This window comes from Pan troglodytes, chromosome 16, assembly GCF_028858775.2.
Source record: "Pan troglodytes isolate AG18354 chromosome 16, NHGRI_mPanTro3-v2.0_pri, whole genome shotgun sequence".
NCBI classification, from domain to species: Eukaryota; Metazoa; Chordata; class Mammalia; order Primates; family Hominidae; genus Pan; species Pan troglodytes.
The window spans coordinates 75444781-75472632 of NC_072414.2; the positions used below are offsets into that span (position 1 = coordinate 75444781).

Genomic DNA, 27852 nt, shown 5'->3' on the forward strand with positions numbered 1-27852 from the left:
GCTGAGGTATTAGGTATGAATGATCCCATTACCCAGGTATCCAATGGTTAGGTTTTCATCCCTTGTCCCCCTCCCTCCCATCCCCTTTTGGAGTCCACAGTGTCTACTGTTCTCATCTTTGCGTTCATGCATACTCATTACTTAGCTCCCACTTACAAGTAAGAACATGCGGTATTTTGTTTTTCGTTCCTGCATTAATTTGCTTAAGATAATGGCCTCCAGCTGCATCCATGTTGCTGCAGAGGACATGATTTTGTTCTTTTGTATGACTATGTAGTATTCCTTGGTGTATATGTACCACATTTTATTTGTTCCACCACTGATAGGCACCTAGGTTGATTCCACATCTTTGCTATTATAAATAGTGCTGCAGTCAACATGAGGGAGCAGGTATCTTTTTGGTAGAACAATTTGTTTTCTTTTGGATATATACACAGTAATGGGATTGCTGGGTCAAATGGTAGTTCTATTCATAAGTTCTTTGAGAAATCTCCAAACTGCTTTCCACAGTGGCTGAACTAATTTACAGTCCCACTAACAGTGTGTAAACATTGTTTTTTCCACAACCTCATGAAACATACATTGTTTTTTAATTTTTTAATAGTAGCCATTATGAGGTGGGGGGAGGGGGGAGGGATAGCATTAGGAGATAGACCTAATGTAAATGACAAGTTAATGGGCACAGCACACCAACATGGCACATGTATACATATGTAACAAACCTGCACGTTGTGCACATGTACCCTAGAACTTAAAGTGTAATAAAAAGAAAATAGTAGCCATTATGACTGGTGTGAGATAGTATCTCATTGTGGTTTTGATTTGCATTTCTCTGATGATTAATGACAAGTTTTTTCATGTTTCTTGGCTTGTATGTCTTCTTTTGAGACGTGTTTCTTCATATATTTTGCCCATTTTTTAATGAGATTTTTTTTTTTTTTTTTTTTTTTTTTTTTGCTTGTTGAATTCTTTAAATTCCTTATAGATTCTGGATATTACACCTTTGTTGGATGCATAGTTTGCAGATATATTCTCCCATTCAATGTAGGTTGTCAGTTTGCTCTGTTGATAGTTTCTTTTGCTGTGCAGAAGCTCTTTAGTTTAATTAGGTTCACTGGTCAGTTTTTGTTTGTGCTGCAATTGCTTTTAAGGACTTAGTCATAAATTCTTTCCCAAGGCCTGTGTCCAAAATGGTGTTTCTTAGGTTTCCTTCTACGATTCTTATAGTTTGAGGTCTTACATTTAGAACTTTAATTCATCTTGAGTTAGGTTTTCTTATGTGGTGAAAGTTACAGGTCCAGTTTCATTCTTCTGCATTTGGCTAGCCAGCTATCCCAGCACCATGTATCAAATAGGGAGTTCTTTCTCCATTGCTTATTTTTGTCCACTTTGTCAAAGATCAGATGGCTGTAGGTATATGGCTTTATTTCTGGGTTCTCTTTTCTATTCTATTGGTCTATGTGTCTGTTTTTGTACCAGTACCATGCTGTTTTGGTTAATGTGGCCTTACAGTATAGTTTGAAGTCAGGTAATGTGATGCCCGTGGCTTTGTTCTTTTTGCTTAGGATTGCTTTGGTTATTCAGGTTCCTTTTTGGTTCCATATGAATTTTAGAGTAGTTTTTTCTAGTTCTGTGAAAAATGATCTTGGTAGTTTGATAGGAACAGCATTGAATTTTTAGTGCTTTGGGTAGTCTGGACATTTGAACAATACTGATTATTCCAGTGCAGGAACATGGAATGTTTTCCCATTTGTTTGTGTCATCGGTGATTTCTGTTAGCAGTGTTTGTAGTTCTCCTTGTAGAGATCTTTCACCTCCTTGGTTAGATGTATTCCTAGGTGTTTTATTTTTTGTGCGGCTGTTGTAAACTGGATTGCATTCTTGATTTGGCTCTCAGCTTGGATGTTATTGGTATATAGAAGTGCTACTGATTTTTGTACATTGATTTTGTATCCAGAAACTTTACTGAAGTCATTTGTCAGTTACCAGGAGCCTTTTGACAAAGTCTTTAGGGATTTTTGTTTGTTTGTTTTGAGATGGACTCTTGCTCTGTCGCCCAGGCTGGAGTACAGTGATGCAATCTCGGCTTACTGCAACCTTGCCTCCTGGGTTCAAGTGATTCTCGTGTCTCAGCCTCCCAAGTAGCTGGGATTACAGGCACGAGCCACCACTCCCAGCTAATTTTGGTATTTTTAGTAGAGACGGGGTTTAGCATGTTGGCCAGACTGGTCTCGAACTCCTGACCTCAAGTTACCCTCCCGCCTCGGCCTCCCAAAGTGCTGGGATTACAGGCGTGAGCCACCGTGCCTGGCCTAGGGTTTTTAAGATACAGACTCTATCATCAGCGAAGAGAGATAATTTTGACTTCTTCTTTTCTTATTTGCCTTATTTCTTGAAATTCTTTCTCTTGCCTGATTGTTCTGACTGGCATTCCAGTACTATGTTGCATAGGAGTGGTGAAGGTAGACATCCTTGTCTTGTTTCAATTCTCGAGGGGCATGCTTCCAGTTTTTGCCTGTTTGGTATGATATTGGCTGTGGGTTTATCATATATGGCTCTTATTTTGAGATATGTTCCTTCAATACCTAGTTTCTTGAGGGTTTTGATCACGAAGGGATTTTATCAAAAGCTCTTTCTGAGTCTTTTGAGTTGATCATGTGGCTTTTGTTTTTAATTCTGTTTATGTGGTGAATCACATTTATTGATTTTTATATGTTGAACCAACCTTGCATCCCAGAAATGAAACCTGCTTGATCGTGGTGAATTAACTTTTTGATGTGCTGTTGAATTCAGTTTGCTAGTATTTTGTTGAGGATTTTGCATCTGCTTTCATCAGGGATATTGGCCTGTAGTTTTTTCCTTTTGTTGTGTCTTTGCCAGGTTTTGGTATTAGGATGATGCTGGCTTTGTACAATGAGTGGAAGAGGCATCCCTCCTCAATTTCTGTGATAGTTTCAATAGAATTGGTACAGTTCTTCTTTGTACCTCTGGTAGAATTTGGCTGTGAATCCATCTAGGCTGAGACTTTTTTGGGGTAGGTTTTTATTACTGATTCAACCTAAGGATTCAATATTGGTCTGTTCCGTGTTTCAATTTCTTCCTGATTGAATCTTTCCAGGAATGTACCTGTTTCTTCTAGATTTTCTTGTTTGTGTGCATAGAGGTGTTCATAATAGTCTGAGGATCTTTTGCATTTCTGTGGAATTGGTTATAATGTCACCTTAGTCACTTCCGATTGTGCATAATATTTGGATCTTCTCTTTTCTTTGTTAATTTTATTAACGATCTATGGATCTTGTTTATCCTTTCAAAGAACCAGCTTTTGGTTTCATTGATCCTTGCATGGATTTTTGGGTCCAATTTCGTTCAATTCCACTCTGATTTTGGTATTTCTTTTCTTCTTTCAGCTTTGGGGTTAGTTTGTTCTTGTTTTTCTAGTTCCTCCGGGGAAGATGTTAGATCATTATTTTGAGATCTTTCTAGTATTTTAAGGTTGGTGTTTAGCACTGTGAACTTTCCTCTTAACACTGCTTTTGCTGTATCCCTGAGATTTTGGTATGTTACATCTCTGTTTTTATTTATTTCAAAGAACTATTTTATTTCTGCCTTGATTTCATTGTTTACCTAAAAGTCATTCAGGAGCAATTTGTTTAATTTCCATGTAATTTGTGGTTTTGAGAGATCTTCTTGGTATTGATTTCTGTTTTTATTCCACTGTGGCCTGAGAGTATGGTTGATATGATTTTTTGTCTTTTATTTTTTAGTTTATTGAGACTTGCTTTATGGCCAAGCATGTGGTCTATCTTGGGGTATGTTCTGTGTGCAGATGAGAAGGATTAATATTCTGTGGTTGTCTATTAGGTCCAAGTGTTGAGTTTAAATCCAGAATTTCTTTGTTAGTTTTCTACCTTGATGATCTATCTAATGCTGTCATGCTGTCAGTGGGGTGTTGAAGTTTCCCATTATTGTGTGGCTGTCTTTTCATTGGTCTGGAAGTACTTATTTTACGAATCTGGGTGCTCCAATGTTGGGCATGTACATATTTCGAATGGTTAAACCTTCTTGTTGAATTGAATTCTTCATGATGTACTGCCCTTCTTTGTACTTTTTTTTTTTTTTTTCTTGAGATGGAGTCTCACTTTGCCACCCAGGCCTGGAGGTGCAGTGGTGCAGTCTCGGCTCACTGCAATCTCTGCCTCCTGGGCTCAAGCAATTCTCCTGCCTCAGCCTTCCAGGTAGCTGGGATTACAGGCATCCGCCACCACGCCCAGCTAATTTTTTTGGATTTTTAGTAGAGGCAGGGTTTCACCATCTTGGCCAGGCTGGCCTCGATCTCCTGACCTCAGGTGATCCCCCTGCCTCGGCTTCCCAAAGTGTTGAGATTACAGGGGTGAGCCACCACGCTCAGCCTTCTTTGTCCTTTTTTTACTGTTGTTGACGTAAAGTCTGTTTTATCTAAGTACAGCAACTCCTGCTCTTTTATGTTTTCCATTCACATGGTAGATCTTTTTCCAAACCTTTAGTTCAAGCTTATAGGTGTCGTTACATCTAAGATGGGTCTCTGGAAGACAGGTGACAGATAAGTCTTGTTTTCTTATCCAACCTGCCACTCTGTGCCTTTTAAGTGGGTCATTTAGACCATTTACATTCACTGTTACTATTGATATGCAAGGTTTTGATTCTGTCATGAAGTTGTTGGTTGCTGATATGGTTTGATTTGTGTCCCTGCCCATATGTTGATTTGTCTCATGTCAAATTATAATCCCAGTGTTGGAGGAGGAGCCTGGTGGGAGGTGATTGGATCATGGGGTTAGATTTCCTCTTTGCTGTTCTTGTGATAGTGAGTGGGTTTTCATGAGATCTTCTTTAAAAGTGTGTAGCACCTTCCCCCTTTTCTCTCTTCCTCCTGCTCTGGACATGTAAGATGTGCCTCCTTCCTCTTCACCTTCCGCCATGATTGTAAGTTTCCTGAGGCATTGTAAGTTTCCTGAGGTCCCCTGAAGCCATGCTTGCTGTACAGCCTGCAGAACCATGAGCCAGTTAAACCTCTCTTCTTTATAAATTACCCTGTCTCGGGTTCTTCTTTATAGCAATGTAGGAACAGACTAATACAGTTGTTTTGTACTTTCTATTGTGTGGTTACTTTATAGGGTCTGCAGGCTCTGTACCCAAGTGTGTTTTTTTGGTAACAGGTATTATTCTTTTGTTTCCGTATTTAGAACTTCCTTAAGGATCTCTTCTAAGGCTGGTCTAGTAGTAACGAATTCCTTTAGCACTTGCTTGTCTGGAAAATATTTTATTTCTCCTTTATTTCTGCTCATGAAATTTAGTTTGGCAGGATATGAAATTTTTGTTTGGAATTTATTTTCTTTTTAGAATGCTGGAAATAGGCCACCAGTCTCTCCTGGCTTGTAAGGTTTCTGCTGAGACATCTGCTGTTAGCCTGCTGGGATTCCCTTTTTACATAATCTGCCCTTTTTCTCTAGCTGCCTTCAATATTTTTTTCTTTAGAGTTGATGTTGGACAGTCTAGTGACTATATGCCTTGGTGATGTTCATTTTGTATAGTATTTTACCAGTATTCTCTGGATTTCTTGCATCTGGATGTCTATTTCTTTACTAAGATTTGGGAAATTTTCTTGAATTATTTCCTCAAATATATTTTCCTGGTTGTTTCCTTTTTCTTATTCTCTCTTAGGAATGTCAGTAATTCTTTGTTTTGGTCATTTTATATAATTCCGTATTTCTCAAAGACTGTTCATTTTTTATAATTCTTTTTCCTTTATTTTTGTCTGCCTGGACTAGTTCAAAAGACCAGTCTTCAAGCTCTGGAATTCTTCCATCTGCTTGGTCAGTCTATTTCTTTCCTTTTTTTTTTTTTTTTTTTTGGAAGATGGATTCTTGCTCTGTCATCCAGGCTGGAGTGCAGTGGCACAATCTCGGCTCACTGTAAGCTCCGCCTCCCAGGTTCACACCATTCTCCTGCCTCAGCCTCCTGAGTAGCTGGGACTACAGGTGCCCATCACCATGTCCGGCTACTTTTTTGCATTTTTAGTAAAAGAAGTGATTTTTAAAATGTGTCTGCACCCAGCCATGTCATGTAGCTTTACAGGGCAGACAGGAACAATGGGGGAAATTCAGAGAAGTCAGTTGATAAGAGGTGGGTAGTGGAGGGTTTTGTAAGCCACATGGGGAGAGCTGCTCTTTCTCTAGGGGTTCTGATAGCTAATAATAACAGTTAACAACTACCTGGCATTTATTAAGCAACTGGTATGTGCTAGAGATTCTAAACTACCATTCATTTGCCCACAGCAACTCTGTATGCTGAGTGTCTGTAGTTATATGTGAAGAGATAAAGAAACTGCAGTTGAGTGACTGGCCCAAGATCACACAGCCAATAAGTGACAGAGTTGTACCCAAGACTTGTACATAGATCTTGCTTTGAGAGAGTGACATACAGAGGTGGATTTACAATGAAGCTAATGAAACGTAAATTTCAGGGTTCCCCACTTGCTAGACACCTGTGAATGCTGGGAGTTGTCATGTTTGAGGTAGAGAGGGGAAGCTGGGGTATAACCAGAAAGCATTTCTATGTAAGCATTTCTGGGAACTTGCCTGATGGCGTCTCAGAAGAAAAGTTCTGGCAGTTTTGTTGTGGTTTATTTTCTTCTTGTAAATACTCACTTTTGTAATTGAACATTGTAGGTCTGAAAGATGAGAAGTTCAACCATCAGAGAAGGCTACATGAAATAAAATAGCATGCTTATAAACAACTCCATGCAGTTTCACACTGCCGAATCATGGCATGAGGAGAGAAAAGTGACAGGAGTTTAGACTGGTCAAAACCTTTCTTGAAACATTCTAAGGAATAATGTATGTGTAATTATATAGTATTCTAAGGAATTTTGACTTTATCCTATTAGAGATTCTCAACTTCAGCTATAAATAAGAATTGGTAGATCTGAGGAAGGAAGGGCTGAAATATCTTTATTTTTTTAAAGCTCCATAAGTGAGTCAGATGTACAGCTAGGAATGCTGTAAGCAATGAGAAGCTATAGACAGATTTGAAGTAAGGAAGTGACATAATCAGATGTGCATTTTCAAAGGGAATTCTACTTTAAATGGATGGGAGGAGAGACTTGTAGTAGTCCAGGCAAGAGATGATGTCTTTTAATGACTGCATAATAGTTCATCAAGTTAAGTTTTTATAATTCTGTTATGCATTATTTATGTTTCTAGGGATGTATATGTATTCACTGTTACTCAAAAGAATCACATCTTTTTGTATTCTTTTTTTTTTTTTTTTTTTTTTTGGTTACTCTAATTTTTCACTAGGACAGATTCCCTGGAGTAATTCTGTTGAGTCAAAGGAAATGAGTAGTTTTGGCTCCTGCTTATAAATTATTATAATGGTTGTAATCCATTCCTAGAGTTGACTTCCATGTGGTGGGCCAAATAGGAAATTTAGAATCATTTTGTAAAGTTCTAAAAAACTATCTGAGTTTTGATTGATTTTATTTTGAAATTAGCAGTAAATTATCAGAACAATGCTCACATTGTATTTATGATAACCACTCACTCAGTAACTAAATTTATCTTTCATAGATTGATGAACTCCCAGAGGGCGCTGTGAAGCCTCCAGCAAACAAGTATCCTATCTTCTTTTTTGGCACCCATGAAACGTAAGTTAGCAAAAATAGTTTCAACAGCTCTAACTTGACTCTGCTACGCTACATTGTTACGGATGATCTCTGACATCTTACATCTTATTAAAATCATTATAATCAGTTATATAAAATTGCCAAAGTTAATAATGTATTTTTGTTAATGTAAATAGTTTTCATGATAGAAGTCTTTATGACTAAAAGCGTATCTTTGCTTTTGAATGTCATTTGTGTTTCTGCTTAAATGTTGGTCATCACCCACAAGTCTCCTCTAGGACACTTTTAAGTCCTAGAGTGGTTTCTGTACCACTCCCAGTAATTTCTTCTATTGCTCTTATATATTTCCCTTCCAGAGAAGTTTTTTCCATTCATATTTCACAGAACAAAGTTATGTTCTCTCTGGCTCTTTCACCTTGTTGGGCCCTCAAGGAAATATACCACCTTTTTTAGGTTTTCTAACTGTATTTGTTGGTGTACTGACTACACTGATGTAATAAAGGAACCTAAAAATACAATGTCTCAAATAATATAGAAGTTTATTTCTTTCTTTTGAAATAATTCAGAGGTAGGCAGGTAGATTGGGGTGGGTAGACTACTTTGCCCTAGGGACCGGAGCTGCTTCTGTTTCTTGTCCTGTCATTAACCGCTAAAACAAAACTGGCTCAGCAGCACATGTGCATCTTGCAGGCAGTGGGAAGGAGGAAAGAGAAGAGGTGAAGAACAAGTAGTTCCTTGTAAGGAAATGACAGGAAGTTACATACAGTAGATCTTCACTTAAGTTGATAGGTTCCTGGAAACTGCGACTTTAAAGGAAACATCAGACAGCAGGCTGTCAACTAACTTCTTTTTGTTCAGTGTTGTCACAGTTTCCAAAAACCTATCGACATTAAGTGTGGACTTACTGTACATCATTTACACTTGCATTCATTCCAGTGACAAGAACTTGGTGATGTGGCCACATCTAGCTACAAGGGAAGCTGAGAAACGGTCTCTAGCTGGGCAACTCTGTATCCTGCTTTAAAAATTGGAAGGAATATTCAGTATAGGAAAAAAGAAGAGCATGAATACTGTGGAATAGTTGGCAATCTTTGACACACTGGGAACGGATATGGTTATTTACAACAAAAAACAAATGGAACAAATTGGAAATGTGGAGAAAAGCTAAAAACTGTCACAAAATTTTTAAGTCTTCAAATTCAGGGTCATCACTTATGTTCATTTGAACGTTAGTAGAGCCTAGCATGAACTTTCTTAGCTTGTTGTCTCTGCCACCCAACATCTTCCTCATTCTTGTCTTGAAAGAGAGTTAGGAGAAGCCTCTCAAGACAGACTTTTTTTCATGAGAGAAATAATTGTAATTTCTCTCAGGAAGTTTTATTTACTTTTGTATTATTTTTATGTAATAGACATTATGGACTATGCAACCGATCATGTTTTCCTCCTTAAGAGAGGTTGCTAGAAAGCTTAGAAATAAGTTTTACCTATAATAAATGTATAGGGCTTTATGATGCATATTTTTGCATTTTCCTTATTCCCGCCCCCATTTTATTTTTGTACCATTGGTTTGATTTTTTTAGAACCCATCTCCAAGTGATCTGGTTGTACAGTAGTCTGTATGTGATTTTTTTGCTGGTTTGATCATCCAGAGGCAGATTTAAAAATACCTGGGGGAGAATTAACTTCAAAAAACCTGTCATAACATTGATTCTACTGAACTTAGTTACTAAGTATTGGGTGTCCCTGAACCTGAGATTATACTTGCCCTGGCAAGTATGAATGTTCACCCTCTCTGAAGGCAGAAATTATGTCAGTGTTTCTTACTCTACTTACACAGTGCTTAACACAGTGCCTGGCCCATGGTAGGTGTTTAAAAAATAGCTATCAATTAAATTAAAATTAGTTAAATGATGCAGGGGAGGTATGTGAAAAGTGAGGTGAGCTTAACAAGAAGGCTACGTTTGGTTCAGCTAAAGGAGTACCCTAGGCACGACCAGAATTTTCCTCAGGACATGACTTTGAATCTGTTCTAATTCTGAGGTAGGTGACTGGAGCCTCAAGTTCTTCTGCTTCTAACATAAACCCAGTAGTTTTAGTCTAGACAATTTTCAAGGAACCCTTAACATGGAAAAATATATCATCCTCAGTGCATTTAGCTTTGAAAAAATGTATTTTCTTTTCTACGCTTAAAAAATTTTAAAACATAATAGCAATTAACCAATTGAGAGGGGATTTGATTTACACAATTATCTATAATCCAGAAAAAAACAGGGTTGTTTATCAAAAAATTACAACTTGTTTTAGAACAGTTCGTTCAGGCTCCCTCTTGCTGGCAGTAGCTAACGTGGCCAGTTGTCAGTTAAAGTCATTCCTGCGGAATGCTAGTAAAAATGTATCATTTATTCATAAAAGAGTGCTTCCTGTAACAGGAAGACGTCCATCTCATACATCCAAAAGTGGGACAAGATAAAAATAAAGAGGGCAAAAATTGTTAACTCTTTCATCAAAAAATAATGACCATTAGCCCTGACTCTTGTGGCATTATTACAGTATAGGCAGCTGAGTGCAGTGGTTCATGCCTGTAATACCAGCACTTTGGGAGGCCAAGGCTGGAGGATCACTTTAGCTCAGGAGTTCGGGACTAGCCTGGGCAATATAGTGAGATCCCGTCTCTACAAAAAAATAACATTAGCCAGGCATGGTGGCTGTAGTCCTAGCTACTCAGGAGGCTGAGGTGGGAGGATCACTTGAGCCTGGAAGCCAAAGCTACAGTGAGAGACCCTTTCTCCCCTGCCCAAAAAAAGAAGTATAGGCAAGCCCTGATTAGCGTCAAGTAGCTGATGTGAATACCAGGCAGCTTAGCCCACAGTTATTTCTTAAGCATAGAGTCAAAGACTGGGGAAGGTCAAAAGCTAGAGTCTAATAATTCACGACAAATTCTTCTAAAAGTGAAGTTGCCATACACAAAGTCCATTTATTGTGTTCAGTTTATCAAGCAAGACTTTGACTTTTTTTTATTAAGATGTCCAGTAATGTAATAAATTATTTCTGGGTTCAATGAGGTAGAATCATGCTGACTGAGCAATTAAAGGTGAACAATAAGGAAAAGGTTGGTGCTTCTTAAAAGTTTGGTGCTTCTTAAACCGCTCTGGGGTCAGAAAGCTTACCCAGGAGTTTTAATGAACTTGAAGTTTTTGATCAGCTGCACAATGCGAGGGATCAACCCTGAGACCCAGGCAGAAAATGGAATTTACAGAGATCAATAGTAAACTGTTAACCTCTTGTCTGAAAGCTTTCAGTATCTTCTCTTTACTGATAATTTCCAAATTTACATCTCCAGCTTACACATTTCCCCTCTACTCCAGAGTCCTCTCTCCAGCTACGTGACATCTCCACTTGGATGTCTAAACTGGATTTTAAATGTAGCATTCAAAACTGAGTTTTTTGCCCCCAAATATTGTTCCCCCCCAAAATATTTCCATTTCGGTAAATACCAACTCCTTCTTATTTCTCAGTCTAAAACCTTGGAGATGGCCAGGTGTGGTGGCTCATGGCTGTAATCTCAGCACTTTGGGAGGCTGAGGTGGGCGGATCACAAGGTCAGGAGATCAAAACCATCCTGGCCAACATGGTGAAACCCCGTCTCTACCAAAAATACAAAAATTAACTGGGTATGGTGGCGTGTGCCTATAATCCCAGGTCCTCAGGAGGCTGAGGCAGAAGAATCGCTTGAACCAGGGAGTCGGAAGTTGCAGTGAGCCGAGATCGTGCCACTGCACTCCAGCCTGGCGACAAAGTGAGACTCCGTCTCAAAAAAAAAAAAAACCTTAGAGATATCCTCAGCTCCTCTACCCTTTCTCACATATGCCATATGCAGCCCATCAACAAATCTTGATGCTCTTTCTTGAGAATGAATTCAGGATCTGACCACTTCTTACCAACAGTACTGCTTACACCCTGGTTCAAGTCACCATCATTACTTCAGAAGCCTTCTAATTAGTCTCCCTGCTTCTACTGTAGTAACTAAGTCTTCAGTCTGTTTTCAGTACAGCAGCCAAAGTTATCCTATTAAGACATAAATTGCCACTTCTCAGAACCTTTAATGGCTTCCCATCTCACTCAAAGCCTTTATAGTGGCCTTCAAGGCCCTAAATAATCTGTGCCCCCACTCTGTTAACCTGTCTTACACCGGTCGTCCTTCACTCATTTCACTCTAGCCACACTGACCTCTTCTGTTTCTCAAACTTATGAGGCACTCTTCCTCTCCCACCTGAGGGACCTTGTACTTGCTCTTCTTCAACTTGTTCTTTTCTTCTCCAGGTAACTGCATGAGTTGTTCCTTCACTTTCTTTGTTCTTTACTTAGCTATTCCCTTTGCCTTCCTTGATCTGTATATCTATAATTATAAAATCCATCTCCTATTCTTCCCATCCTTCTCTGCTTTATTTTTTTTAGCACACATACTATATATTTTATCTTTTTATTGTCCAAACCCCCACCCCTGCCACTAGAACATGTGCTCCAAGAAAACAGAGATGTTTGTCTCTTTGTTCCCTGTAGCTCCTCTGGAATAGTGCCTGGCACATTGTATTAACAAACGTTCAATCAATGTTTGTTGAATGAAGGAATGTGTGAATCTCAGTTTGAGAAGTTAGCTCTAGGGGTGTCAGCCAGAACTGTGGCCTAATGCTAAAGACTCTGATTTGAATGCTCACATCTATTAGCCAGGCTCAGAATTTGTTCTAACTTCTTTTTTTTTCTTGGTTGTGATTAATTTAGGATGTGGTTTAAATTGGATAAAAGTCTATCTGCTTTGTCACTTCTAATTTTTTTCTTAGTGCCTCATTAAACACTAAAATGATTTTTTAATTTATAGAAATAATAGGCTGGGCACGGTGGCTTATGCCTGTAATCCCAACACTTTGGGAGGCCGAGGCAGGTGGATCACCTGAAGTCAGGAGTTCGAGACCAGCCTGACCAATGTGGCGAAACCCCGTCTCTACTAAAAATACAAAATTAGTCAGATGTGATGGAGCATGCCTGTAATCCCCTACTTGGAAGGCTGAGGCAGGAGAATCCCTTGAACCCGGGAGATGGAGGTTGCAGTAAACCGAGATCATACCATTGCACTCCAGCCTGGGCAACAAGAGCAAAACTCTATCTGAAAAAAAAAGAAAGAAATAATAGTGAATAAATATACTAACGTGGTACAGTAGTGCCCCCTTTATCTGTAGGGGATACATTCCAAGACCTCCAGTGGATGCCTAAAACCGTGGATAGTATGAAGCCTATATATACTATGATTTTTCCATCTGATAACAGAGATAGCTATTAAGTAACTAGTGGGAAGGTAGTGCAAATATGATGGATATGCTGGACAAAGGGATGATTCATGTCCCAGGCAGGATGGAGTGGGTGTGAGATTTTATCGCCTACTCAGAGGGGTGTAATATTTAAAACCTATGAATTGTTCATTTTCCACTGGACCACAGTTGACCATGGGTAACTAAAACCACAGAAGGCAAAACCACAGTTAAGTGGGGAATTACTATATAGAGAGTTAAAATCTTTTTTTTATTCTAGCATTTATATTTTTACTGTGAATTTCACAAAACCCTTACCTGTGGTAAGATTAACATAGATAAATCTTGGTTTAAGATGATGATTTAAGTGGCCAAAGTAGACATATTTAATTCTACTTATGTAACTAAAAATCAGTTTTTAAATGAAGATATTGATAATTTAAAAGTAAAATCAAAGTAGCGCAATCCAGGTGGCTGGCTTGTATGCTCAGCTATCCATTTTTTCTGCCTTGAAGTATGTGTCTGAAACACCTCGTAATATGTGCCTAACTTGAAGGGTTTATATGTACTTTAGATTTGTTTGCTATAGTATGCTGTGACATCTTCACTGATACTGATATTTAAAATATCTTACCTTTGAAGGTCAGTGTGTCAATTCTATTTCTAATATGTCTCTGCAGTGCATTTCTAGGTCCCAAAGACCTTTTTCCTTATAAGGAGTACAAAGACAAGTTTGGAAAGTCAAACAAACGGAAAGGATTTAACGAAGGATTGTGGGAAATAGAAAATAACCCAGGAGTAAAGTTTACTGGCTACCAGGTAATGGTTTACTTCCTTGTCACTTGCTATATCTCATTTCTTTGGTTTTAACGCTTTTTCAAATCTTTCTTATACGTCCTTTCTACTAATAGTTACCTTGAAGTCACAATTCTTTTTGACTCCAGTAGCATTTTGGATTAAATGTAATTCTTAATCAGAAGGGTTCAAATCAAGTGTCCATTGGAAAATTCAGTTTGACAGCCCTTTGTTTTTGAAAATCTTCCGAGTAAGTGGAACCCTTTCAAATGAAAACAGAGTAGTTCTTTTCAGTGTTTGTTCTTTGCTATTTTTTCAAAAATGTAATCAGCTAATATTTTATTATTTCTTAGGCAATTCAGCAACAGAGCTCTTCAGAAACTGAGGGAGAAGGTGGAAATACTGCAGATGCAAGCAGTGAGGAAGAAGGTGATAGAGTAGAAGAAGATGGAAAAGGCAAAAGAAAGAATGAAAAAGCAGGCTCAAAACGGAAAAAGTCATATACTTCAAAGGTTACTAAGAAACTTCTCATTGTTATTAATGTTATATGCATATCCATTAAACATTTTTAGATTATTTTCCATGTGTTTATTGGGTACATAGAAATATACTAAATTCTATGGAGCCTCTGCCTTTAGGGACAAAATACAGCAGAGGGAAGTCAGGTAACCTTAGATATTAGAGCAATCTGACTGTTGACTCTTTAGGGCTGATTTGGCCCTGAAAATACCACCTTTTTAGTTGGAGGAGGACTGACTGTTCTTTAGTTAAGGATATATGAGTAGCTTTGCCTCCTACAGTAACCTCCAGACGAGCTCTAAAGAATTGAGAAATGTAGGAGACACAATATAATTCAAGACTATGTCTATGTACTATATGTGTAAATGCATCACATGTAACTTAACTATGGGGTTCTAAGAAATGCATCATGGCTGGGCACGGTGGCTCACACCTTAATCTCAGCAGTTTGGGAGGCTGAGGCAGGCGGATCACAAGGTCAGGAGATCGAGACCATCATGACTAACACGGTGAAACCCCATCTCTACTAACAATATAAAAGCAAAATTAGCTGGGCATGGTGGCGGGCGCCTGTAGTCCCAGCTACTCATGAGGCTGAGGTGGGAGAATGGCATGAACCCAGGAGGCGGAGCTTACAGTGAGCCAAAATCGTGCCACTGCACTCCAGCCTGGGTGACAGAGCGAGACTCCATCTCAAAAAAAAAAAGAAATGCATCATTAGGCAATTTTGTCATTGTACAAACAACATAGAGTATACTTACACAAATGTAGGTGGTACAGCCTACCACACATCAAGGCTTCGTATATGTGGTCTGTCACTGACCAAACATTACTATGTGACATGACTGTAAAAAGATATATTTTTACTTGTCATTCTGCTTCAAAGAATGTGCTTTGGCTGTTTATTTATTCAGTTCTTTTATTTCCTGATCACCTAGTCTATTCCAGACACCAGACTAGGTATACAGCGGTGAGCAACTCCATTCCTGCCTTCACATAAATTATAGTACAACAGAGAGTGGGGGTAGCACACAGTAATCACGTAAATAATAAATTGTGAAAGGGTGTGAAGGAATTGAATGGGAGCAGGGGGACCTAAAATAGGTCCCCTATTTTAGATAGGGTGGCCAGGGCTTTCTGAAAACGTGTAGTTTATACTGAGACCTCAAAGAAGAGAGTAGGAGGAGAAGCCATATATGGCAGAGGGAAAGGAATGTAGCATCAAAACTCTGAGGCAGGGAAGAGTTTAGCATGTTTTTCCTGTATTGAAAGAAGGTGTGGCTGGAGAATCATGACCAAGGGGGAAAGGCTGGCAAAGGCCTAATTATGCAGACTTGTAGGCCATAATGAGAAATTTGGATTTTATTCCGAATCTAACAATACTTGAAGATTTTAAACAGAGGAATGACATGATCCTAGATTTACAAATTGAAAGTCTAGGTTTTTTCATATGGTAATTCAGAAATACAATGGAAAGAACTCTGAGATTGTGAAAATTATTCACCTTTTAGAAACTGAAAGCAAGATAAATGGATCCTTGAAGACCAAAGATTGGTACAGGTTTCACTATAATTGGTCTGTCACATGATTGAATACCTGGATAAATTACTTCTATTTAAATTCTGGTGTTTAGTGACTGAATACACTTAGGAAACTCTAAAAACAAGTACCTAGAGTTTATTAGATTATCAGCATTTATTTTGGCAGTATATAAAATCTTACCCAACTGGCATACAGGCAGAATTGTGTGAATGCAGCATTGTTTCCTGTGTACCTAATGAAAAACATGTGATTGCCTTGGATGGGGATAAAGTTTGCAAATGACTACAAAGTAATTAGAATTTTTCTTGTCAGACTTTATCTTCCATTGTAATTACTTTTTTAAGCTGAATTTCGTTTAGCATTTTGGACTTCATATAAACACCTACTTGAATTGATTTTACTTAATTTGTGATTGCCTGCTGAGCTTCCACCTAATGTGTTGTGCAGCCCTAAATTATCTAAGCTACCTAATGTTGCCTAGGCATTTAATAGTGTGGATATGTGGCTTTTAAATGCCATTATTTTATTGCTTGTTACAAAGACCAAAAGTAATGGGGCTCCACCTGGGTGGACTTAAAATTTAAAGCAGAGAAAGGGTAAAGACACACTTAGCTTACTAATGTTTATCTATTTTAAATTAAGGGATCATTTCCTTTGCTTTCCTTGAAGATTACAACTTCATGATCATTTAATAGCCTTTTGGCTGGGCACAATGGCTCATACCTGTAATCCCAACACTTTGAGTGGCTGAGACAAGTGGATCTCTTGAGCCCAGGAGTTTGAGACCAGCCTGGGCAACATAGTGAGACCTCATCTCCACAAATAATAAAATTAGCCAGGAGTGATTGCTCACACCTGTAGTCCAGCTACTTGGGAGGCTGAGGTGGAAGGATTGCATGAGCCCAGGAGTCCAGGCGAGTACTGAGCCATGATCATGCCACGGCCCTCCAGCCTGGGAAACAGAGTGAGACCCTGTCTCAAAAGGGGGAAAAAAAAAAGAATAGCTTTTTATTTTTAATATCAATGAAATAACCTAGCATAATGGTTCTCAAACTGTTACATGTTTTAGAATTACATGGAAGACTTATAAAGACAAGCTTACATTGTTTGACAAGCTTGCCACATTGAATAGTTATACTGTATTTACTAGGAGAACAAAAAGTTTTTCACTTTTACTATCATTCTTGATCTTAACTGGAAACACTCCACATTTGTATCATTAAATCCCTGTTTTCCCTTCTTGTAAAAAGTAAAAATCACCACATTTTAACATGACATTTTAGGCTTGGTTGGTAGTTTCAGTTAAGTAAAATAGAAACATTGTTGAAGCCCATCCCCAGAATTTCTATTTCAGAAGGTCTAGGGTGGGGTCTGGGAATCAAATTTCCAGGTGAGGCTTATCCTGCTGATCTGGGAACCACATTTAGAGAACCGCTCGCCTAGCATAACTTCATTGTTCTCTTTTGCTTCCCAAATGCTTTTTAAAAAACAAATACGGTGATTTTTCCTTTTTTTTTTTTTCTTTGTCTTGAGACAGGGTCTTGCTCTGTCACCCAGGCTGGTGTGCAGTGGTGCAATCTCAGCTCACTGCAACCTCTGCCCCCTGGGCTCAAGCTACCCTCCCACCTCAGCCTCCCCAGTAGCTGGGACCACGGGCGTACATCACCACACGCTGCTTTTTTGCTTTTTTATTTTTGCTTTTTTTTTTTTTCCAGTAGAGACCGGATTTTATCATGTTGCCCAGGCTGGTCTCAAACTCCTGAGCTCAAACAGTCTGCCCGCCTCAACCTCCCAGAGTGCTGGGATTACAGGTGTGAGCCACTGTGCCCGGCCAGTTTTTATGTCTATTTCTTAAGAGTTGAATAGTCTTCCTTTGCATGGAAAATTAGTGGCTCACAAAATTTTTTTTACTACATTCCAGTTGGGTAGAGGAAAAGGCCCCACACCTGTCTCCTCTACCTCACCTAATTTCAGTTTTCTAAGGAAAACGCTCAGTAATCATAATGAAAAGTCATGCTATAGTAGATTTGAGGGAGATTATATGTCTTCTCTTTTTAGCAGTAAGGCTATGGATTATTCATATTTGAGTCATAGCAGATACTGGAAAATCATAGGTCAAAAATATTTTGCATACAAATTATTTACTATTTACAATAGGACTAATGAGAGCCTCACAACAAACTAAACTGATGTTGATAAACCACCAGTAATTTTAGTTTAAAAAAACAAAGATAGCAAAAATCAAACACATAACCAATTTAGGACCACACTGATAAAACTGAGTCCTTCTCCAAAATTACAGGAGTTTCAGTAATCTGAAAAACTTTTCAAGATTACCAAATAGAGCTTGGCAACCAGATTTCTTCATAGAATACTAAATGTTGTGAGTCATTAATAAAACACTAGTAATGCCCTAATTCTATTCTGTATATCCCAAATACATGCCAAATTGTAATACTTATAAACTAATTTATAAGGTTACTCATAAAGATCCTTTATGAGCATTAGAAATTTTAGGGAGTTGTTCATTATTATAAGAACTGCCAGGGGCCAGGCATGGTGGCTCACGCCTGTAATCCCAGCACTTTGGGAGGCCGAGGCGGGCAGATCATGAGGTCAGGAGATCGAGACCATCCTGGCTAACGAGACCATCCTGGCTAACACAGTGAAACCCCATCTCTACTAAAAATACAAAAAAGTTAGCCGGGCGTGGTGGCAGGTACCGGTAGTCCCAGCTACTCGGGAGGCTAAGGCAGGAGAATGGCATGGTGTGAACCCAGGAGGCAGAGCTTGCAGTGAGCCGAGATAGCCCCACGGCACTCCAGCCTGGGCAACAGAGCGAGACTCCGTCTTAAAAAAAAAAAAAAAAAAAAAGAACTGCGTATTGAGGACTGTTATTTGAAAATCACTATATAAAGCAGTTGCTACATTTTAATAATTATACTATAAAGAGAAAGTGTTTCACTTTTACTATTGTCATTCTTGATCGTCACTTGAAATACTCCACATTTGTATTATTAAATCCCTGTTTCCCTTCATGTAAAAAGTAAAAATCACATTTTAAACTGACATTTTGGGCTTGGCTGGTAGTTTCAGTTAAGTAAAATAGAAACAGTTTAATTATATATTCTGCCACACAGCTAGAGGATGTTTTCTCTTTTTTTGGTTTTTTTTTTTTTTTCGAGACAGAGTCTAACTCTGTCACCCAGGCTTGAGTGTCACTGCAACCTCCACCTCCCAGGTTCAAGTGATTCTCCTGCCTCAGCCTCCCAAGTAGCTGGGATTACAGGCCTCTCGTCACCACACCCAGCTAATTTTGTATTTTTAGTAGAGACAGGGTTTCACCATGTTGGCCAGGATGGTCTCAAACCCCTGACCTTAGATGATCTGTCCACCACAGCCTCCCAAAGTGCTGAGATTAAAGGCGTGAGCCACTGCGCCCAGCCCCAGGTAATTTTTGTAGTTTTAGTAGAGACAGGGTTTTGCCATGTTGGCCAAGCTGATCTCAAACTCCTGACCTTACTTAGGTGATCCACCCGCCTCAGCCTCCCAAAGTGCTGGGATTACAGGCGTGAGCCACCATGCCTGGCCTATGTTTTCTCTTTTAAAGTTGCATTTTTAAAAACTGATTATCTGAAGAAGCTTCAGTTTGCTCATTCGTTTCTGGAAGACCAGAAGTAACTTGGCAAAATCAGTTTTGCCTTACCTCTTACTTGCAACGTGCTTGAAGACTCTTAAAATGTCTCAAAGAGGAAGTGTAGAAAAACACTATATTTTACTTTCTTAAGGCGCACAATTGGGGCCAGCTTTCTATAATTTTAATGCAATGCTGCCAAGCAACTCTTGAGGCAAACTAATTGTATTTTCATCTTCCTCTAGAGTTCATCTTGTTTTCAAATGCAAGATGACAAGGAAAAAGGACTGGTTCACCAGTATGGCCTTGAGTTCTTAAATAATGCTCCACAATTGAAAAGATTAGTTTATATCAAACAGTTTTATCAAGATGATTCTGGGTATCCCATTAGCCAAACAGCTTCAAGAGGTGTTCCAGCATGAATATCTATATATTCTCTTGGATAGTTCACCTCACTTCTTTCAATTTCCACTACTATAAAATGATGGGGAGGACAAGATGACCTTTAGGGTACCTTCCAGTTCTGTAGCCTTCTTAAGGTGGTGTCCATCCAGCTGTATTTATTCATTGACAGTGTTCTAGGTACATTAATCTTCATTTTGTGCTTTTAATATCACATTGCTGGAAATAACTAAGAGGTCACCTAGCCCACTTCTGCTTCCTTTCCAGCTAAACTGAGGTCCAATGAGGTGAAATGATTTGTCCAATGTCACCTAGCTCAGCCTTGGCATACTACATGTTGTGTCAGTATATCCTCTATCAACCACTAAAACTAGATAGATACAAGTCAGCTATTTCTGCATCTCTTACTTGTACATTTGGATTTCTGCTTTTGACTATAATATTTAACTTGTCTAAACATTTAGAAATCCTCTAAACAGTCCCGGAAATCTCCAGGAGATGAAGATGACAAAGACTGCAAAGAAGAGGAAAACAAAAGCAGCTCTGAGGGTGGAGATGCGGGCAACGACACAAGAAACACAACTTCAGACTTGCAGAAAACCAGTGAAGGGGTAAGGATGTGCTTATAATTTCTCTTACCTTCTATTAGAAGACATTTTGCTTCAGATTCAGCATCCATATGTCAGCATTAGTAAACATTGTGTTGATAAATGGAGAAGTATTCTCACCCTATTTTATGCATCCACTCAGCCCTTTAATATAATCAAATTCTTAGAGTCTGAACAAAAGAGCCAAGTGAGAATTATACCTGCCTGTCAATTTGGATCTCTATGAACAGGTTCATTTTTCTTTATACTAACTTTAGAGTCTTTTTAAAGTACAATGTGAAATACTGAAATTATGAAATGCCACCTCAAAATTCAACAGTTGTATTTCTTTTATCACAAAATCAATGGCATGTTCAAAATAGAGTATTACATACTGCTGCTTCTTTCCCAGAAGCAGTGTGTAATTCAATGTACCCATGAGGACTTTAAATATGCAAGCAATGTTTGAATATTGATATTTAAAGTACCCCTAGGGACAAATTTGTCTACGATGACTCTTCATAACTTTTGTTAACCTTTGTTAACTTCAAAGCACAGGTAAGTCCACCTTTGTAAAAAACTTGGTGAAGGCAAATTTTGCCCCCATGCATTTTCCATGAGTCTTTCCTCTATGAAGACTAGTTAGACAATGTCAAATCATTTAAAAATAATGACCTAAGAAATTTATCTGGTTTCAGCCGAGTTCTTGCCTGTTCATGTCAGTCCTGTTTACCTCTCAACTCTTTTCTTCCTTCCTCCCAGTTATCTATAATTACTCCCAAAGTATTATGATTCTGATTGTTCTCTTATTCCTCTCACCCAGCTCAGCCCTACTCTGTCCTCTGCTTATCTTCATCCTCTTGACTTTTCTTTAATAAGTAGTCCTCTATCATTACTTTTGCCAGCAGCCTTCCCAGGGACATATACCTGCTAACAGTCACTGAGAACTTGAACACCTGGCTCACTTGATTTTCTTTCTATTCCACCTGCTACCTTTATGTCAGGTCGCTTCAATATGCAAATAGCAACAACTCCAACAATTTATCTTCCCTTTACTACCAAACTTATTTCTAGATGCACTTCTCATGACAAAGGAAGAGTTGTCCTACCCCCTTAATACTCAGAATGTGGTCAGTGAACCAGGAGCATCAACATTAGGTAGGAGCTTGTTAGAAATGCAGAATCTCAGACCTGCCCGAAACTCCAGATTCTGAATCGGAATCTGCATTTTAACTCAACCCCAAGTAATTCATATGCACATGAAAGTCTGAGAAGCACTAATTTACATCTTTCTATTGTCATGGTTCAGAATATTATCTCCTCCTGTTTTCTCCAAAGCACACCCAGTCATTCGTCCCCTTCTTCTATACCACACCTTCTTTTCCACTGGCTCCTTCCCCTCTGCCTATAAACAGCCTAAGGTCTCCCTTAATCTTGATGATACCTCCCTTCAACCTTATATTTTACCCTTTTCACTTTTCCCTTCATCTCTAACTTCGTAAAAAGAATGATCTTTTCTCCCAGTCTCCATTTCCTCTCCTCCTCCTGATGACTTAACCCATTTGCACTCTTATTTCTTCTTTGACCACTTCATTGAAATTGCTCTTGTAAAGGTTCCTAGTGATCCTCTCCTTGCCCGATCCAACGTCTCATTTAGTCTTCGTTTTCACCTCTGCAAAATTTAATACTATCAGACATTTCTCCTCCTGACTTTTCCTCCAGGTTACCAATCTGTTCCGCTTCCTCTCCCTGTTCCTTCTTAGTCTCTTTCTAGAGCTCCTTTCTTCAGTCTGACTTGGCACACTTCTACTCTGAAAACATCTTGTGTTCATCTTATCCATTCATATGATTTCAACTTTACTGATTACGTTTTCATTCTATATATCCTATGCATTGTAGATTCATTGTTCTAACCACTAATAAAACCATTTATTCTTGAAAGCACCTTAGAACATAATAGCTGCTACAGCTAGCACTAGTATCCTGTGTGCCACATATTGTGCGTGCTCTGCATTCATTATCTCATTTAATCCTCATACAAACTTCAGGAGGTAGGTGCAGGTATTGCTTTTGCTTTTTAGTTGGGGAAACTGAGACTGAAAGAATTGGCCTAGGATCACACAGCTAGTAAGAGCTCAAGTGGGAAGCAAGAGCCTATTTTTAATGATATATTTGTTATATACAAAATAATATATATAAATATAAGGTTATAAAGCTATAAAGTGACCCTACCACCGAACCTAAAAACTAGAACATCACAATTAACTTGTATCTATTTATGTATTCTTTCCAGTCCCTCTTCCTACCCAGAGATGAGCACTAATGTTGTATTATTTCCTTTTCTTTTTGAAATGTTTGCCCATGCCTAACATATAGGTGTATAAACAGTATATTGTTTAGTATTACTTATTTTTAGCTTTTTAAAAACTTAAGACATTCACTCAGCACTGTTTTCCCAAGATTCCTTCATGTGGTTATGTGTAGCAGTAGTCTATTTTAACTACTGTATAATATTCAGTTTTATGGGTATACCACAACTTATTTATCCAGTCTCCTATTGATGGGCAGTTGGGTTGTTTCCAGCTTTTTGCAATTATTATTATTATTTTTTTTTTTTTCGAGACGGAGTCTCGCTCTGTCGCCCAGGCTGGAGTACAGTGGTGCGATCTCGGCTCACTGCAAGCTCTGCATCCCAGGTTCACACCATTCTCCTGCCTCAGCCTCCCAAGTAGCTGGGACTACAGGCACCCACCACCACGCCTGGCTAATTTTTTTGTATTTTTAGTAGAGACGGGGTTTCACCGTGTTAGCCAGGGTGGTCTCGATGTCCTGACCTCGTGATCTGCCTGCCTCGGCCTCCCAAAGTGCTGGGATTACAGGTGTGAGCCACTGTGCCTGGCCAGCTTTTTGCAATTATTATGAACTGTGTGGCTGTGAGCATTCTCATGCCTGTCTCCTAGTATACGTGTACAAGAGTTTATTTAGGATATGTAACTAGAACTGAAAATACTGAGCCGTGAGTTGATGGATTTTAACTTTACAAGATAATGCCAAATTATTTTCCTTAGTAGTTGGACATTCTCACCAGAGGTGTGGAAGAGTTCCCTGTGATTAACTTGGCATAGTCAGGCTTTTTAATTCTTGCCAATATAGTGAGTATAAAATGGTCATTATAGTGTTAATTTATAATTCTCTGATTAATGATAAGGTTGAGCTGCCTTTCATGTTTATTGACCACCCATGTTTTCTCTTCTGTACAGCGCGTGTTTTGGGTTTTGCCCATTTTCTTATTGGATTTCATTTCTTACTGATTTGTAGGACTTCTCTACATACTCTAGATTCTAACTAACATGGATCATCACATTTCTTGCAGATATCCTCTCCAAGTTTATGGCTTGTCTATTCAATTTCTTTCTGATAGATATTTTTAGCAATCAGACTTTTTAAATTTTATTGTATTGTAGTCAGCTTTATCAGACTTTCCTTTTATGGCTAGCATTTTTCTGTCTTGTTTAAGCATAACCATTTGAACCAGCACCATTTATTGCATAGTCCTTCCTTTTTTCTCTGATCCGCAGTGCATCTGTCGTATATTCATAGGTCTCTCTCTGGGTTCTCTATTCTGTTCTGTTGGTCAATACCACACTCTCTTAATTATAGTAGCTTTATAATGAGTCCTGATATCATGTAGGGCTAATTGAATAGTTTTAGTTTTCAAATATTTAATAGTCATGGTCTGGGATAGAAGTTCAAGGAAGGTCTTTTTTTTTCTTGATGAGAGAATTTACATATGCTAGTAAGAATGATCCAAGTCAGAAATGATCACAAAATGATAATGTAAGAAAGAATTGCTGAAGCAGTGTCCTTTAGAAAGCAAGAAGGTAGGGCCAGGTGCGGTGGCTCACACCTGTAGTCCCAGCACTTTGGGAGGCCGAGGCAGATGGATCACGAGGTCAAGAGATCGAGACCATCCTGGCCAACATGGTGAAAATACACCATACTAAAAATACAAAAATTGGCTGAGTGTGGTGGTGCGTGCCTGTAGTCCCAACTACTCGGGAGGCTGAGGCACTAAAGTCACTTGAACCCAGGAGGTGGAGGTTGCAGTGAGCTGAGATTACATCACTGCACTCCAGCCTGGTGACAGAGCGAGATTCTGTCTCAAAAAAAAAAAGAAAGAAGGTATAAGATCTGGTGCACATCTGGAGGGGCTACCTTGGTTCATCCATTAAATTGGAAGGAAAGGCAGAGTATTTGGGCACGGATACAGGTAAGTAGATACTTGGGGTGAGAGCTTGTAGAAATTCTTACCTGATTGCTTCTATTTTCTTAAGGAACAAGGTTAGCATTTGAGACTGAGAATAGGAAAAAATGTTGGAAGATTCAAGAGAGAGAAAAAGGTACAAAATAGTCATTTAGAAGAATAAGAGAATGAATGAACTTGGGAAATGAAGTTGAATTGCCAGGTAATACTAAAGGCTTGCTTGAGACCAGTGGTCTTGAATTTGAAGTGAGAGGGGTCACAATGGTTGTGTGTTTTTCTCCAGGCATATTCAATTATTCAGTCACAGAGAGGACAGATAATTGAATTTAACTAGAATTAAGGTTTTCGCAGAGAGTAGGGTAAAGAAGATTAGAGGCCAGGGAATCAAGGATGTGTACAAGGATTATAACAATGGACCATGGAATCCAACATATGTTAAGAGGAAAGATGTAAATGAGAAAGGGAGAGAGTCAACAGAGTTTGAGTATGAGCCGGAAATATAAATGGTGATAGAAGAGTGAGGTATTTGAATAGAATCATGGAAAGGTTGCAGTAGTTGCCGATGACAGTGCAGGTGCTACTAGTATTTCCAGTGGGACACTTAATTCTTCATTGTACGAGCACTGTCTACATCACAAGACATTTAGTACCCATGGTCCTGTGCGTTAAATGCCAGTAGAACCCCAGAGTTCTTAGTAATAACCTAAAATGCCTACATAATTTTGCTTTCAAAACAGTGGCTTAAGACAGTATTTACAGTTACTCCCAGTGGTTGTGAATCACTTGTTTTAAGAAAGAACCATGGACTTTGGGAGGCTGAGGTGGGCCGATCACCTGAGGTCAGGAGTTTGAGAGCAGCCTGGCCAATATGGTGAAACCTGTCTCTACTAAAAATGCAAAAATTAGCTGGGCATGGTGGTGCACACCTGTAGTCACAGGTACTCGGGAGGCTGAGGCATGAAAATCGCTTGAACCCGGGAGGCAGAGGTTGCAGTGAGCCAAGATCGAGCCACTGCATTCCAACCTGGGCGGCAGAGTGAGACTCTATCTCAAAAAAAAAAAAAAAAAAAAAAAAAAAAAAGAGGAAGAAGAAAGGGAGAGAGAGAGAAAAAAAGAGAAAGAACAAACCATGGGAGCGAGTGACTGAGGTAGGGTCTTAGAAGACAAGATCTTTGGCAGAGAGGACACCAAGGAACTGAGATACCAGAATGTTAGAAAGATAATCTATGTAGATATTGAAATCACAGGAATTACGATGAATGACAGAGGGCCAGAAGTGAAATCTTTAAAGAGTAAGGAGAATAATCCAGGGAGTCTGTAGATGATTGCAGGAAGGAGGGGAGTAGCTTACACTGAGATTCAAAACTGGGAGGCTTTTATTTTCAGGGAGTGTAGGGCACAGGGGAGAGAATGAATAGCTTATAAATAGTAGGGAGGAGCAAGAAGGACACCTTCTCCACCTCCAGGGCAAGTAGTAGTACAAGAGCTGTGGGAGAGAACAGAGCTACCATTTGAGAGGGTTACAGGGAAAGAGGCAGCACTGCCCTTAGAAGAAAACAGGTTTTAGTTAGAACAAGTTGTTGAGTGGAATTTCTTGGAAATTCAAATTGAGAATATAGGAGTTTTGCTAATGGCTAACTGTGGTTTTCAGGGGGCCCAGTAGAAGAGATTAAAGAATGGGGTTGGGGGTTCTGTTAAGAAATGAGGCCGTAAAAGGACCTGTGCAAAGCTGACTGGGGATATGAGTTCAGGAAGTGATGGGTGCTCTGGAGCCCATCTTGTAGTATCCAGAGTAAGCTAGGATAAAGGGCATAATGATAAAAAGCCTGATGGTCTCAAAGCAGATGATGGGTTGATGTTATGCATATTGTTAAGGGAAAGAAAGAAGAGATTTTTACGAGGGTCCCTTTTTGCTCCCAGAGGCTCTCTGAGTACTTCCTCCCTTCTGCCACTAGCAGAAGGAGACAGAAAGGAGCAGGCGCCCTTATCTAGAATGCTTGGAGTTCCTTCGATTCATATGGATAGAAGGTGAAAGTTACTCATCTGTGGCCAGGAGGACACCATGCACTGATTGGCTTACACCTGCTGTATTAGTTATCTATTGCCATGTAACTGAAACCTAGTGACTTAAAGCAGCATTTATTATCTCATCTTTTCAAGACTCATCAAGAGTCCATTCAGGTGCAACTTGCTAAATCCTCTGTCTCTGGGTCTCTTGCAAAAGGAACTGAGTTACCAAAATGCAGTCCAGGTGTCAGCAGGAACTCAGATCATCTTAAGGCTCAACTGGGGATGGATCCTCTTCTAAGATCACTCAAATTGTTCCTGGCAGGATTCAGCTCCTCACGGTTGTTGGACTGGAGGCCTCAGTTCCTCATGAGTTGTTTCCCAGAGGCCTCCTCTGATGCCTTGCCCCATGGATCTCACCATGAGGCAGCTCACAGCATGGCAGCTGGCTTCATCAGAGTAAGCAGTAAAGTGTCAGTAAGAGAGAGTGCTGGCAAACAGAAGTCAGTCTTTTGTAACCTAATCTCAGAAGTGACATCCCATCACTTTTGCTTCATTCTGTTTATTACAAGCAAGTCACTAGGTCCAGCCCACACTAAAGGGGCGGTGATTACACAAGAATGTGATGTAGAGATACCGGAGGCAGGAATCATTGGAGACTATATCAGAAGGCTACCTATCCCTAAACCAACTACTGATACAAGAGGATTAGAACTGGCTCACACCATTCAGGTTCTCCACACTCCTGGAGCTGGATTCAGGTCGCTAAATCACAAGGTTACCACACAGCTATGGCATCCGCCTGTAGTCCCAACTACTTGGGGGGCTGAGGCGGGAGAATTGCTTGAGCCCAGGAGGGCTGCAGTGAAAGATACTAGTGGTGGGCAGCCTTGTCTGGTGCTGACGATTGCCTGGCAGTCAGTGGAGGGGAAGGTCTGAGAATCGTGCCGTATCGGTAAGTTGGGACTTAAAATTTGTAATTATTCCAATATATTTACTAGAGATTATTTGGAAAACAGACCCTCAAATGACAATAAAGTCTTATATCATTAAAAACAAACAAACAAACAAAACACAAGGCTACCACACAAATGGAGGGAGGGACAGAGGATAAACATTGGAATGATAGCTACAATGTT

At 39.3% G+C, this 27852-nt stretch overlaps 1 protein-coding gene across 3 annotated transcripts in view; it reads left to right on the forward strand.

Annotated features, from left to right (window-relative positions):
* HDGFL3 (HDGF like 3) overlaps positions 1–27852 on the forward strand; it is a 94078-nt gene that overhangs the window by 35989 nt on the left and 30237 nt on the right. For all 3 annotated transcript variants that reach the window (XR_008539646.2, XM_001149122.8, XM_009429704.5), the window contains exons 2-5: positions 7605–7681; positions 13644–13782; positions 14112–14270; positions 20320–20466. Coding sequence is in view for 2 of the 3 variants with exons in the window: in XM_001149122.8 (XP_001149122.2) it covers positions 7605–7681; positions 13644–13782; positions 14112–14270; positions 20320–20466 (522 nt within the window). In the remaining variant the exon portion in view is untranslated. The remainder of the gene's footprint in view (positions 1–7604; positions 7682–13643; positions 13783–14111; positions 14271–20319; positions 20467–27852) is intronic.